This window comes from Gopherus evgoodei, chromosome 7 (assembly GCF_007399415.2).
Source record: "Gopherus evgoodei ecotype Sinaloan lineage chromosome 7, rGopEvg1_v1.p, whole genome shotgun sequence".
NCBI classification, from domain to species: domain Eukaryota; kingdom Metazoa; phylum Chordata; order Testudines; family Testudinidae; genus Gopherus; species Gopherus evgoodei.
The window spans coordinates 59,983,505-59,998,768 of NC_044328.1; the positions used below are offsets into that span (position 1 = coordinate 59,983,505).

Sequence of the window (15,264 nt, forward strand, 5' to 3'; positions counted from 1 at the left end):
ATATTCCTATCTTTGCATTGTAGAATATCACAAATACTACTGTAATTGTCAAGGCTTTTTATGGTGATTACTATACTGCATTGTTGACTGGATCTATCATGTAATGCTTACACAGACACAACCTCTCGACTGAATTCAATAGGAATTTGGCCTGAACAGAATCAGGACTAAACATTTGAAGAGTACAGAAGCTGTGTATAAGACACAAGTTGTGTGTATGCGTTTATAGTATCTGTATTTAAGTACACCCAGGTCAACTGTATTTGACATTTAAGTACACCCAGGTCAACTGTATTTGACATAATTGTTCACATTTTATATGATACATTATATCTATATAGATACAAAAACAGAGAGAGACCTATATAGAGAATATCACATATGCACATGTATGCATGCACACTTTCCTACATACTTATTTGGCTGGAATATGGAAAACAAAATTTAGGGTGGATTAAAGTCAGCCAGAATAGACTCACAACCATTTAATGTATCTCCAGAATTCTGAAAAGTATATCAGACAAGTATACTTAAAAAAAGAAAAAAACAGATTAAAGCTAGTATTGTATGACTGGCTAAGCCACAAGGAAGATGGTGATATTATATCAGGGCCTCCTTGCTATTGTACAATTAGGAGTTTCATAGTGTTTTCATTATAAACCCTGTAATAGATTTAAGAATTGTGTGGACTATAATTTTGCATAGAAGATTTTAGAATGTGGGTGTTTTTTTGAATGAAAAAAGGCAAATTAGCTAGCTCATTTTGAAATCATATTTTTTTATATAAAACAATGGTCTATTTTGGAATATTTTAGTGCTTGTATTATTCAAATGTGATTGATTTAAATTTTTTAAATATAGCAAGCAATTGGTACAAAAATGGTCTTATTGTATTGCACTTGAATACTATTTTTAAAAGACAGACCCATAAGCTGTATGTATACACTTTATATTTCCAATTTAATATTTTACCACATACAATGAATAAAACATGATGCCCATCTTGGACCTTTCATGATTTAATGGTAAGAATGCATATTTGTAAAGTTGTCTAAAATATGTGACGGGCTGCAGTCTATTGTATCAGCTGCCATACATTTACATGAAGGATTTTAAGGATCATAGCTAAGAAAAACATTTGCACATAGAAAAGAAATGTACATTAAAATCAATTTCCTGGTGTCTTTATGAAGAGAAAAATGCCTTTGGATTCACCCATTTCCACAGCTGGCCACATCCTACAGAACCCCAAGCGTACAATGTTTATGTGATGTAGTTTTTGTTGACATGTCGGCAGCGGCTGGAAGAATTTTCTGTCACTGTTCCCTCAAATGTATAAATGAGTTCATGTTGGCTCTTCTCATGCTCCTTTTAAGTTTTCTGAAGGAAAGCAAGGACACATAAGTTATTGGGCTCAGTACTTGGGGAACTGGGTGAAATGTTGTGGCCTGCTAGATCATGTAATCACACCTCTCTGTATAAGACTCCTTCTGGCCTTAAAATAAAAATCGATCAAGTTATGAAGTACTTGAGTTTTACTGTCCCTAACATTAGTGGGAACTAAAACTAGAATTTTCATGTGAGTATTCATTCCAGAAGTGTATTTGTTTTCATCCAGTCAGAGAATTGAAATACCTTGCGACATTAATCACAACTAACCAATACGGAACAAATATCAAACGCTCCACGTGAACCTTTCACAATGAATCTATAGTGTGAAAATAAAAAATATCAAAAAATGAATGTATGCAAGGAAGTCACAATCTGCTTCTTACAGATATTCTGGGAACAATAAGGCAGGCTAAATTAGCTGGATTATAAATTGTTCATTGTGAATCAATCATTTAGCTCTGTTTGAGAAAGTGGGCAGGAGGGTAATTATCTATGGCATAAATGTAATTACTTTTTGCTGTTCTATACAGCACCTGTATCAGATGCTTGCATAAGGAAATTAATAATAAATGTGACTGGGAACCCCAGTTTTCATAGGGGTAAATTGAACTAACCAGGGGATGATGCTCGGAGTTTGAAATACAATGATACTCAGTGCTTTCTCCATCAGTTGGTTATTTCAATACCACTTGTCGTCTCACTCACCTGTCTTAGAATGACACTTGTCACAGGTTCTGTCCAATTAGAAACTGGAGTAAAGTACCTCTGCCTGGAGGACTTTTGTTCTAGTTTACATGTCACATACTGCCACTGATGAAAAATCTCCCTGATGCTTCCGGATTGCTTGTGACAAATGAAGAATTCAGATTTCTCACTGTTGAACTGAAATAGTGGGGAAACAGTGTATGGCCAGACTTAATGAGTAACACTGAAAGCTACCACAGCAGCTGTCACTGATTGTAGACCTCCCTTATGTTGTTATGGCATTTGTACTTACTTTCTCTCTCAGTGCCAGTGCAGAAAAAGCCCATTTAATGGGGGTTTAATTTTCCCATTGCATTTATTTTATACTTATTTGACGTGCATTGTTACAATGTATTCAGGGCTATGCCACACCTCCAGAATCATTTGAGAGGCCACTGTTGTATCACAATGAAACTCGTTACACCTTCTCTTCCGAAGCATGTCTGTATCTTTATGCTGTGCACAGAGTACCTAGTGTAGTAGTTAGCTTGCACAAAGAAAAATTCACACTGCTACTGCTCATCTGAAAACAAATACAATATTCTTTTATAAAACAGGGTTTAAATACTAACACGGTGCTTTACAGCTGTACTTCTGTTGTTTGTATGAAGACCTGTGTTAAGTTTTTGGCAATCTGACTCATTTACTTCTGAAATCACAGATTTTAATGGAAACACGTGCTGACACACAAAACAAACACATGAAGATAGCTGAACTGGAATTTAAGAGACAGGAACAAGCTTTGGTAGAATTGGATTATTTAAGAATAGCCATCATACAGGTAACAACGTCACTCTGGGTTAATGCTCCAACCTTTTTAGAACACAAAAAATATTCTCTTCAACTATATTAAATTACAAGTACAAGACAGAAAAGTACTGCCAACCTGTTCATCCCCTTCCATGTAAGCTCTATAAGAGTCAGATCATTCACCTAAATACCACGTCAATATGGTTGCACATCATTTGAATTAAATTTACCCTTAACAAAATCACGTGATTTTTTTTTTCCTGCTTGTAGGAAATAATTAACTAACTAATAATAAAAGCATCACATAAGTTATGCTGAGTAAAAGGGTTGTCTATTTGTGACTTGCAAGGTAGAAGATTTATTTGGAATGGTGTCAGTGGGATATCTTATGTTAGCAGTGTATTGGACTGTAGAATCAGATTTTGAGCTTAGAGGAAGACTCCAACTCATTGAACGTGACTGCAAACAAAATCTCTTTGCTTTAATTTAGTTCAAAATATCCTGTACAGTCTACACTGAACTCAAACAGAATTATGATTGTACAACAGACATTGTAACATTAGTAAAATGGATGTGATGGAAAATAAGTTGTGTCAGGTGAGCACTCTTGATTGACATCAGTCTATATAGTATATCTGGTATCAAATTTATCTCCATTGTGCTAAAGGTAAGAATAGTTTAAACATAATAAAACAAACTCTTTTCTCATTAAGACAAGACATTTTTACAGCTTTTCAAGACTTCAAATGTTGACTCTCAAGTTCCCTACTGAGTTACTTAATGTTTGCTTCGAAACCAAAATACAGGCTTCATTAGTGCCAACATCATGGTAACACTTCGGATTTTATAGCAAGCTCGGTTATTTTGAGCCAAATGTTTTCCCCCACCCCCACATGTACTGTTTGTGCTTCATGCTTAGATCAAGTGGCCTTTTGTTAATAACCAGAAAAGTAGCAGTTCAAGTACAACAACATTTTCCCACCCAAGAAAGCTGTAATGCAGGACAGCTGACCTAAAAAACTGTAAGCATGAAGTGTGCTGCCATTTGCAATAAACAGTTACCAAACTGGACTATTTGCAGAATGGTGGACTAAAAAATAAGTACTGGAACTACAACTTTTATCCAGTTTGATATGTTTCCTGAAAGAGGAAATAATCAATTATAGTCTTGATCATGCGTAAAACCACTTGAGAAACTACCAAAAAAGAGTTTGCCATTTGAGAAATGAATATTGGTTTAACCAGTTTTAATTGTACAAAGAATGAGCCAATAGACTTTCCATTCTTTGCATGTTTGCTCCCCTCATGGGTCCATTACCTTTCACAAAGAAAATTTTAACTATCAAACTTGTCCATAAATTTTGCCGCTGAGGGTGAAACCATCCAGTTAGCATATACACTATCATTTGCATATCTTGAAAACACAGAGTTAGTGCCATCGAATCTTGTGAGTGGAACGGGGCTCTCCTCAGGCCAGTTCGGGTATGACATGCCTAAAAATGAAAACAGATAATTTTTTCTGCACCGAAGAACCATAACTTCATGTGCAGACAGTAAGGCCCTTGGCAAAACTCCGTTCAGTACTTTAAGCCAGACCATTGTTTTTTGTCCCCAATCAATTGATATAAACTGTGTTTCAAAGCCCCAAAGCACAAATTCTGCTGAAGGCAAACACCCGGAACAAATAAAGTGCTGTCTTGATTAAAAAAAAAAGTGTGTATATCATATAATCCAATAAAAGTTAATAATTTTTCTTATGATAGCCTCCAACTTTTCACAATTTTATAGTTTCATGACAATATAATTACAAATCACTTTGTCAGAGAATTTATTGCAACTGGAAGTTCTTGCTGTACATACAATACTCCAAGCAGTAATAAGCCTATTTAAGGCAGGACCCAATGTCCATTCTAGTCAATGAAATATTTCCATTGACATCAATAGGTGTCTCTCCATTGGTTTCAATAGGTTTAGGATGAGACTCATATCACCCATCATGATCTCCCAGTAATACAATGGGCTGCAAGGTTCTGAGCACTCTGGCTCTGATCCAGCTATATATATTTAAATACTGATTTAAAGTTAAGCATTTAAGTTGTCCTATTGACATCAGTATGCTACTCATAAATGTAAATTTAAAGGTCATGCTAACGTATTTTGCTGGACTGGGCCCAGAGTGTACAGCATCTTGCAGATCCAGCACTATATGAAAAAATGTACCAAAGCCAGCGTTTTCAAAAATAGAAGCCTAATTTTGGCACCTAAATAAGTGCTGAGATTTTCAAAAGCATTCAGCAATGGGAACTTCAATGGGAACTGTTGGATGCTTAAGCCCTTTTGAAAATCTGACCACTTATTTAAAATTTCAAATATGTATTTAGGAACCTAACCTTGGGCACCTAGTTTTAAAAATCATGTCTAGGGAGCAGAGGAAAAAGAGACCCAAAGATATTTACTAATTACCAATACACAAAGTAATGAAAAAGCTTCAGCTTTTAAAATAGTTTTACTGCTTGAAGAATGGAAAAAAATATGATCTCTGAAGTTAGTAAAGAGCCAAAAACATGTAGAATATTTAATCAGAAACAAACTATAGGAGTTTTGGCAAGAACCCTTCTTACTGTCCATCTCACCACCACAATATGAAAGCACATGTTTCCTTTCAAAACACTTGCTATATCATTCAATCAGGGCTTAGTGCTGACATTTGCATGATAAACCAAAGGATGTGAAAACAGTTGAAAGTATTTTTATAGTGGCCATCACCAAATCAATTTCCAAAAGACTGTGTAGATACACTCAGTCTCCCCTGTCTTCTGTAAATTATAACCTGATCCCAATCCCATGTCACGTTAAGCAGAAATTTCTGTCCAAGGACTTAAAATATGTGAGCAGCAGCTGAGATTCAGGAATCTGTCTGAATAAACATAAAACTGTAACAAATTGGGCCTCACTATTCAACTGAGCCCCCCAAAAATGTTTAGCAAATTTTTTTTTAAATCCCTATTATTTAAATTAGAGATATAGAATCTAACGTATTTCCCAACTCCACCTCCAACACAAAAGACTATTTTAATTTGATATTCGGTTCATAGCCTTTTAAAATTTCCCCTGAGAGTACTTCCCTGATCTATTTATTTCTCTTTATCATATGATATATAGATATAGATATATATGGTGATTTTACTTATTTTCACATCCTTTTTTAATCTTTTTTTAAACACAGCTGCAAGACGCCTAAAGTATGATCCTGATGCAAAGTTTGACATTTACAAATAAAAAAAGCTTTCCAAGCAAATTTTGATTGGTTTCATTCACACAAGAAACACTCTAATGGGGTTACAGAGTCTGAAGATAGTGCAGAAGAAAAAAACAAAACACTTTTTGTGTGTGTTGCTAGAATCTAGTAAATGCATGTGAAATTCTACCATAGAGTTTGTTTTCAATCCATGTGGAGGGAAGGGTTCGAGGGAGGGGAGCATTATTACAGTCCACGAGTGGTGTCTCCTCTTCTGAGAGCCCGTCATCATAAAGTAAGGAGTCAGAGGGTGTGGAAGCTGCAAGATCTAAGTAGTCCTACCAAATAAATAAATAAAATGCTAGGTTACAATAAGCAACAAAGTCATTCCTCAGTTAGAGTTGCTAACAAATTTCTGGGTTCCCTAGGCAGGGCAACTTCAAACTTGAAATGGGCCCTTCTATAGAGAATACCAACTGCTTAATCTCCTGTTTTCTGCAAGAGTAGTGTCCTTGGCAATGCACTTGTTTGCAGAAACACTAGACATGCTTTGACAGAAACATGCTCAGTTAGTGCTTCTCCTGTTGAACGCTGCTCGCCAATGAGTTAACTCAAAAATCACACTGATAGATAGGTTTTAATTTCAGCTTTCCTCTAAGCCTAAAATTCAACGGGAGGACAGGGTGCTTAACAATACCTGGAAGGTGTTTTCCCCATTTTGTAGCATTTGGCCCACAATTCTGTTCAGGATGCTGGTTGTTTTGTTTTAAACTATGATAACCATTTCAGACAACATTGCCCAGTTCAGTGTTACTGTCCAGTCACTGGGGTTATCCCAGAAATTCTGACTGTCATACAAAGCAGGAACAACTTTTGAGGTTGGAAATTTACTTTTAGTTCAATACACTGCTCTTGTAATAGCCCTTTGGAACCTCAAAAAATAAAACTTCGCTCTTACTTTGCCTTTCACCACCACTAATTTAACTTTGATTTTTAATTTTCCTATAGAGCATAATGGCTCCCTTCTGTTCACTTCTTAATCTGTGCCCAGCAACACATGCCCAAGCCCAGAATGGGTCAGTTCATTTGTTCTCCCTCTGCCAGATTTGTAACAGAGGAACAATATTGTAGGTCTTACCTAGAGAGTAGTTATTGCTGGAGATTTCTAATGTTTTTGTAAAACAGGGATTTTATAACTATATACTGGTAAGTGCATACACACACTTATTTTTAGTCACCAGCCTCCACTTCTGTGTGCACTGATAGAATTTCCATGCCTAAGCCATATAAAATAAGTGCACATACAAATATTAATATTGGAAAATATCCATTTAGGTGGACGTATATTTGCAAGGTACTAGGGACTCAATCCTGCAAGGTACTGATGGAGATACTCATGGGCTTCAAATTAAGAGCATGCATAGGTGTTCTCCTGGATCAGGATGACAGTGCTCAGCAGTGTGCAAGACCAAGTCCTAGATGAGGATGTGTAAAGGCTCCACACTGACAATGAGGTCCTTTGAATTCCCAAGAAAATCCCTTATCAGATTATGCATTTTAAAGTAGACAGATTTGGAATCAAATGGCTTTAATATTTTGTTGCTGTTACCACATCTTTAAGACATCCCAAGTCAGAAATGACACAATACTTGCTTTGCAATATTTTAGTCATTTAATGTGCGGCTTCCTACTGCTTGGTTATTGAGCAATGCAAATTAAAATGAACTCTGCAATAATAAATTTGTTCCTAAGGAAACTAAGTGGTAAAATAATCAACCATACAACATTTCTAGGTCTGAAATCTTCAAAATCACCACACCAAAAAAAAAAAAAAGATGGAACAGCTTTTGGAAAGCTTTCTGCCATCTGGAGGAAATATGGTTTTTGGATGCCTTTAATCCTGATCAAAATAAGAACTTTACTTATCAGAAACTTATTTCTCTGTGCTACAACTAAGCTCTTTGGATTATAAACATTCCTTACTAGTTTTCATTAATTGTGCAAAACTCAGCTTGCAGCAGACTTACCCTACTCTTCACCATCATTTTCTCCAGTTCTTTGCTGATGTCAGCAAATGTTGGCCTCTTATCTGGTTCCTGTTTCCAGCATCGCAGCATCAAGTTATACCTATGAACCAAAGTAACACATAATAAAATCCTGCATTCACAAATGGTTTAGTTTTTCTTTCTGCTCAAATAAATCTACAGTACAGTGATCTGGCCACTGTTGTGAATGCCAGTCAAAGAAATGTCTCCATCTTTCCTTTTTCTTATTTATGTAGCTAAACAATTTCTCCATGGGACGAGGCCCTAATACTGCACTGAGAGTCATATGAGTGTACCTTTACTCCCAGGAGATACTGCATGTAATTAAAGCCCCAGGCATGTAGATCTCTTTGCAGGATTGGTGTCCAGGATTAAGTCTACAACTGCTGCTGGGAGGTGGGATTCCCAGCGTGGGTAGACTCTTGCCCTTGCTCAACTTGGACTCTTGTCCTAAAAAAGGCAGTGTGAACGCTGTGGCACCCCAGTGCCGCAGCCTCCACACTGCTATTTTTAGCATACTAGTTTGAGCTGAGATATGGCGAGTGTCTACTTATGCTGGTAATCAGACCTCCCAGCTGACACCCTTACACTTCTCCCTCCTATGACTTTTGTTTTCTTGGACGGTCACCTAGAAGAACAAAACAACCAGTACAGGGGGAGTTGATAGTGACACCAATGTTTAGGTTGCCTTACACTTCCCATCTGCAAGATTCTTGCAATCTTTCCTTTGAGAAACTTTCACATCTCCATTGTTTGCCTCGGGCCTTTGGTATTTGGCAGAAGAAAAGTCCTTTGGCTACAGAAGTGCTTTTTCTTTATGGTATGAAATTCCATTCAGCTTTTGCTGAGATATAAGCTTTCAAAATAATTTCCCTTCTCCTGCTCTCCTTCCTCAGGAGAATGTTGGCAGCCTGCTAAAATAATAACTGAACACATGAATATTCTAAGGCCAGGCTCCACTGCCACCAAATCAGCAGCACCACCACATTGTTCAGAGAATAGCTAGGAGCAGCTGTAGTGGTGGGGAGGAGAAAAACCTAGACTGGGCTTCCATCCTCTGGATCCAGCACCTGGACCTCATGGCCCATTCTTCCCTCTGGGGACAACAAATAGGGCAAGAGCTCTCCCAACTCCCAAAAGGGAAGAGAAAGAAAGAATTGGGCTAGGCTGAGTTCTCCCATGCCACTCTTTCTGGACTCAGCAGCCCACTCAGATAATGCAGTTAGAGCTATAGCTTAAATGACTTCTGCTGCAGTGCTAAAGGTTCAGAATTCGAACTCTGCTGGTGCTCAGCTGTTCATAAAAGAAAGTGGCTTTACCATTTATCAACACAAACAAAAAAACCATTTTGAATTATATTTAAAGAACCCTACATTATAAGAATTCTGTTTAGGTTGCAAATTCAAGCACCTGAAAGTTAAAAAATGCCAGATTTATGATTGGCTGTACAACCTTAATTCACACCCTCTCTCTTGGGCATATGCATTATGATACTATGTGATCATGTTGTAGAATCATAAATTATCAGGGTTAGAAGGGACCTCAGGAGGTCATCCTATTCAAAGCAGGACCAATCCCCAGACAGATTTTTACCCCAGTTCCCTAAATGGCCCCCTGAAGGATTCAACTCACAACCTTGGGTTTAGCAGGCCAATGCTCAAACCACTGAGCTATCCCTCCCCCCAATCATTAAAGACTATCTCAAAAACACATGTGCATATAGGCTGTCTGAATTAAGTTTGCATAGACAACCATAAATCTGCAATTTCCTAACTTTTTAGCACTTGACTTTACAACCTAAATAAGATTCTTCTAATCTCACTTTTTTTTGATGTATTCTATTAAAGATAGAGTGAACTACTTCAGAAAAGTTTGCATATCTATTAAAAAGGGATAAGGTTATGCATTACCTATTCATTGCTAGACTGGATGATTTGGAGCATGCATAGAAAAATGGGTCTGAAGTATTTCATCTTAACACAGTCTTTAATGTTCTAAGATAAACATCTACCTAGGTTGTCCATCTAAAAGAGAGACAACAACAAAGCCATCAACTGCCCCCACCCCCAACCCCTGCAAAGTTACACAGCATGAGTAACTCAAAAAAGTATAAACAATGGAACATAATTGGGGATGAGGGTGGGGTGTGGGAGAAGACATTTGAAGTGAATGCTTGAGGAAGGGAAGACAGGTGAAAATTTTAAATATTTAATTTTGCTGGGGCAAGTCTGGACCTGAGATCTTTGAATCTAAAGTTCAACAGTGTCTCAGTGGTATCTCTATGTACGTGGTGCACAGAAAAAAATGGCCATACTATTTGTGCTGCTTTTTCTCACAACACATATGGGCAAGGTCATTCCAGGTCACCTGAAGGGATCTCATTCTTGTTCTCCAAAATTCAAATGAGACAATGCAGTCTCATTTGAATATGTGAATATGCTTAATAGAGGCTGATAAACATATTTAAAGCTCTGTTTCATTTTCGGACACCATGGAATATCCAGGAAGATGAGATATTTCTCTCTCATTGAGATTTTCCTGGTTAATTGCCTTTTGTAAATAAGTCAGTTAATAACATATGAACTGTCTTACAGTCACAGATAAACTGAAATGACTCACTAAGTCACAAAATGTTTGTGTTATACAGGTGTTGATTTCTGGGTCAAGGTATCTTCTCTTTAGGGTTCTGTGCACTACCAGGAAAGTCAGACAACTGACAAACCATTTGCAGGAAGTACATGGAGCACGGATATTAAAATAACCACCTTATTTGCAGGAAAGTGCGTTCCTAGTATTTGGATGTGTTTAAACACATCTTGAAGAGGTCAGTCATAACTATGTTAGATGCTTTCCTCTCCCCTCCTCCATGTTCCAAATATTTAACCTACACTTGTTCATTAGCCTGATGAGTACTTCATCCAGTTTTCAGCAAGTACTTTGGCAATTGCTGCGGGTGCTTGAGGACTACATTTCTTTTAGTGCACATTTAACACAGATTGTCACCCCACCTTTCTGCCACTTTATGATGTCATAGTTCTTTACTTTTACTAGTGTTTCCTCCCTTTGTTCAAAGACATTTCTATGAATCCAAACAAAGCAAGAATGACTTACATTTCTTCGCTGCAGTTTTCAGGTCTCTCCATTCTATAGCCAGTTTTCAGGAGGTTAAAGAGTCTTTCAGGAGCAATTCCAGGATAAGGGTTACCTCCCAGGGTTACAATCTCCCATAGCAGAACTCCAAATGACCAACTGAAAAAGGAAGGAAGGAAGGAACCATTCACTTGAATTGCTAGGATTTAAGAGCTTAACATGGCCCCATCCAGCAAATAGTACAGTAGCACTTAAAAGGTTCCAAGATCAAGTTTCCATTATGCTAGGTGTTGTATGAATCCCTGCCCCATCTATTACATTCTAAATAGACAAGACAGACCAAGACGTCAACCACAAATCCATCCTTCTTTGCATGCACGTGTCTAATTTTACCTAAATGACCCCTTTTATTTTAATAGGCTTACTTGTGCTTGTTTAATGAATCAGGGTCTTAATTTTGTTCCTGGCCTAATACAGAAAGCAGCACTGGTCAATTCTATTTGGAAATTTGAAATGCACCAAAAAAATGATGACATTTTGATTTATTTTTAAAAAGGGAAGAAAACGGAGTCAATTTTTCTATCCACTTTCTGACCAGCTCTAGTAGAAAAGGCCCTGACTCAAAGGGTTGGAAATAAGGGTGTGTGTTAACATTCTCCCCTCCCCCCCCCCAAATGGAAGCCCTCTTTCAGAGAGAGAGGCTTGAGCAACCAAAATCTAATCCAGACCCTCATTTCACCATCCCCCAAGATTTGAGTTTTCACAATGCAGGGAGAAGGAAAGCAGGCAACAGTGCATTTTTCCACTTGGGTTTGATGGAATGCCTCTGAGACCAAAATTATGTACAAAGTGCAATAAACATTCACTTTTGCCATCTGATTTTCATGTGAGAGTTCCACCTTTAAAAAGAGACCTAGAGGAGTTAGGCCCCTAAAGTCCACTGAAAGTCAATGAAAGTGATGTGCCCAATTCCCTGAGCTCCCTTGAAAATCCCACCTCAAAATTTTAGCAACAGAAACTGCTCTCCTTCTGACTAGGTTTCACTTGTCTCCTTGTAGTTCTTTAAGTTACTTTTATTTTAAGCAAGGGAAATGGCATTCCCAGGCCAGGACATATTAAGCTCCAAGATGGCTATGCACAGAAAGAAAAACAAAAACCCAACTGCTAGTCTCACATAGCCTTACATGAAACTTTCAAACAGCTTTTTCCTGCAGATATTGCATAAGTTCATTTTTAACCAGTTTATATCTTCCTCAAAGCTCACACATATTTATAACGTTCCATTGTACTTGACTAAGTCTTTCTATTCTTCTTCATGCCCTTTATTGAGCCAATTATTCCGTGCACCCTATCAAGGTATAATTTGACCTGTAAGTAATCCAGAAAGAGTGTGTGGCATTGTGGGGTTTTATGTTTAAGAGTCTTTGTTTAAGTGAATTTTTGGAGGCTCTGTAAGAGGGTGTAGCATGTTGGTAATTTCTCAATTAGCTCCAGCTGTTTGTCAGATTTGTATGTTAGGATATTGTACCTTAGTTTTGTAATTATTATAAAAATTACCAGTAACTAAGTGTGTGAGGAGGGGGAAAATATTTTCCATTGTATAGTCTTTGTGGATGAATAAAAATGTCATCAGAGAGAGGAGGACAGGAAGACTATGGGCACTGGCACAATGTGCGTCTAGGTTCCAGCATAAAAAGCAAAGGTTTTCGCAGCAGGGTTGGAAAAAAAATTATAGAATCTGGCAACTTATACTACTGCTAGATCACTACCAACTATTGACTATATACATGGGTCTTAAAAGGAAGCAGCTGGAAAAAAAGAGAGATAGAATTTATGAGGAAAATCCAGCATTCGGGAATGGATTTTAAGTATATTCATAGATGGTCACTAGAACCATAATTGCATCACCCCAAACAGCATTAAATATTTGTAGATTATATTTGTTAACAAATGTACATTTTTAAAAATCAATTTTCCAATAAAGTAACCCTTTAATTCTTCAATGTAACACTGTTGGAGTAATAGCCTGGAGTATGGGGTGTGTGTATAAAAAGCTGCAGGAAACTAAGCGTCCCCAAATATGGCTGGCGATGCAGGGGGGCAAATGCTACAGATGTGATGCTGGTCACCTCCCCTGGAGGCGCACCGGCCCGCTGCCTTTCGAGCACTGGAAGTGAAGCTCCCTAGAAAGGGGAGGCCCACCAAGGCTCAGACTGGGGCTCCACCCATGCTCTGCCCTCAGGCCCCGCCTTCACCCAGCCTCTTCCCCTGAGGCCCCAGCCATGTTCTACCCTGAGGCCTTGCCCTTGATTGCCTATTCCTCCGAGGACCCCCTCGCCCGCCACTTGCTCCTCTCCTGCCGCTCTACCAGCCTGGGTGAGGAAGGAAGTAGTAATGTGAGAAAGGAAGTGGAAAACAAATCTGCCCATGCAATCACTCTCCAACAACAGGCATAGGTATCACGTGGCTGCAACTTGGTTGCTCATTAAGAGTCTGATCCCGTTCACACTGAAGCCATTTGGAGTTTTGTCATTGGTTTCAGTGGGATGTGACTCAGGCTCTAAATCCTTAGTCTTTTTTGCTGGGTCTGCCAACAAGAGTGCGTTCCGTGGTGTGCACACTAAAAACGGGGCTGAGACCATCAAATCTCATTCCATGCAGGCCAACAAAAGGCAATCAGATTGCAAACCCCTAAAGTCACACATGATCTAGGTTTTAATTTAATGGGTCACCTACAATTTTAAAGTTCCATGTTTATCCCACCATTACTGAGAGACAGTCACCTGGGCTCTCTGATTTTTGTTATCTTCCAGCTCAGAAGCTGTGGCTATTAAATATGTAACCATAGTTCTTTGTGAAACTCTATATAACAGACACAAACTGCATAAGACACACCACAATTTAGACTTACACATCACTTTGTGTTGTATAGATATGATCAAATAGGGATTCTATTGCCATCCATTTAACAGGTATTCGACCCTAAGAGAAAAAACAGCAACACAATTACTAAGTTAGAAGGTTAAATTTAATGTTGGTGCATTTGCTTTCACAACAGTAAGATTTACACTGCACTGTGCCTCTGTGATAATGCTTCAGTCGAATAACCGAAGTGACATTTCATCAAATAAACAGGGAGCAGTACAGGTTAGGGGGCACAGCTATAACCTCTCTTTAATCACCACTGAACTTTACCATTCATTGTAACCCAAGCCACTTAGGAGGACCCAGTTTTGAAGGGACATGCACTCAATGAACAGTGATTTTCAGACATATTACATGGTAAACTCAGACCACTGAACCCTTCTATCTCACTAAACCTATACTTGTCGACATGAAATGCTTGCCACCCATTAGATACACTTCCAGAGCCTAGTGGGGGTTGTGCAGGTGCAAAAGGAGATGCAGAATGAGGCTATAGGAGTGAGATCCATCCGAAGTGAAAGATGAATCGGAACTGATAAACTCAGGTTTTAGGACAGCTTTGGCTTCTGAACTCAAGCTTCACTCAGGCAGTTACACTTGTTCAATGGTTGCTTGACAAGCTGTGCAAACTGCTGCCTTTTGGTCTGAAAGTCACATGGTAAAATCTCAGATCATGGCTGTGCAAAATGCCAAGGTGATTTCCAGGATGCTTCATAACATCCACAATATCATTCTGGATTTGTATTTTCATAAAATTTTCAGGCAATGCACATGTATTTGGAAAATTATTCTAAACATACTGTATTTGAAAGATAATCCATTCTTTCTCCCATTCTTTCCTCCTGTTCTCTCTCTACCCAAGTTATTTTTGACAGCAAACAATTGTTCATGCTGGAAAATTGAATATGCACTCGGAGATACTATGGTGAGGCGGACTATATCAGTATCTGTTAACTTTATGGGGAAAAAATCTATGTATTAGAATAAATTGTTCTCAAATAATTTTTGCACAGAAATAGGTACAAATAGCTAGCATTCCTTCAGTGTAAAGCATACATAATAGAACTGAATGGATATTAC

General features: G+C 38.1%; 1 protein-coding gene across 1 annotated transcript in view; it reads right to left on the reverse strand.

Annotated features, from left to right (window-relative positions):
- Window positions 1-3,346: 3,346 nt before the first annotated feature.
- The window catches only part of RET (ret proto-oncogene), a 116,171-nt gene continuing 104,253 nt past the window's right edge, over window positions 3,347-15,264 (reverse strand). The window contains exons 16-20 of the mRNA XM_030570942.1: window positions 14,171-14,241; window positions 11,281-11,418; window positions 8,152-8,251; window positions 6,315-6,462; window positions 3,347-4,379 (exon numbers count right to left, since the gene is read on the reverse strand). Coding sequence (XP_030426802.1) covers window positions 4,222-4,379; window positions 6,315-6,462; window positions 8,152-8,251; window positions 11,281-11,418; window positions 14,171-14,241 — 615 coding nt within the window. The 3' untranslated portion in view covers window positions 3,347-4,221. The remainder of the gene's footprint in view (window positions 4,380-6,314; window positions 6,463-8,151; window positions 8,252-11,280; window positions 11,419-14,170; window positions 14,242-15,264) is intronic.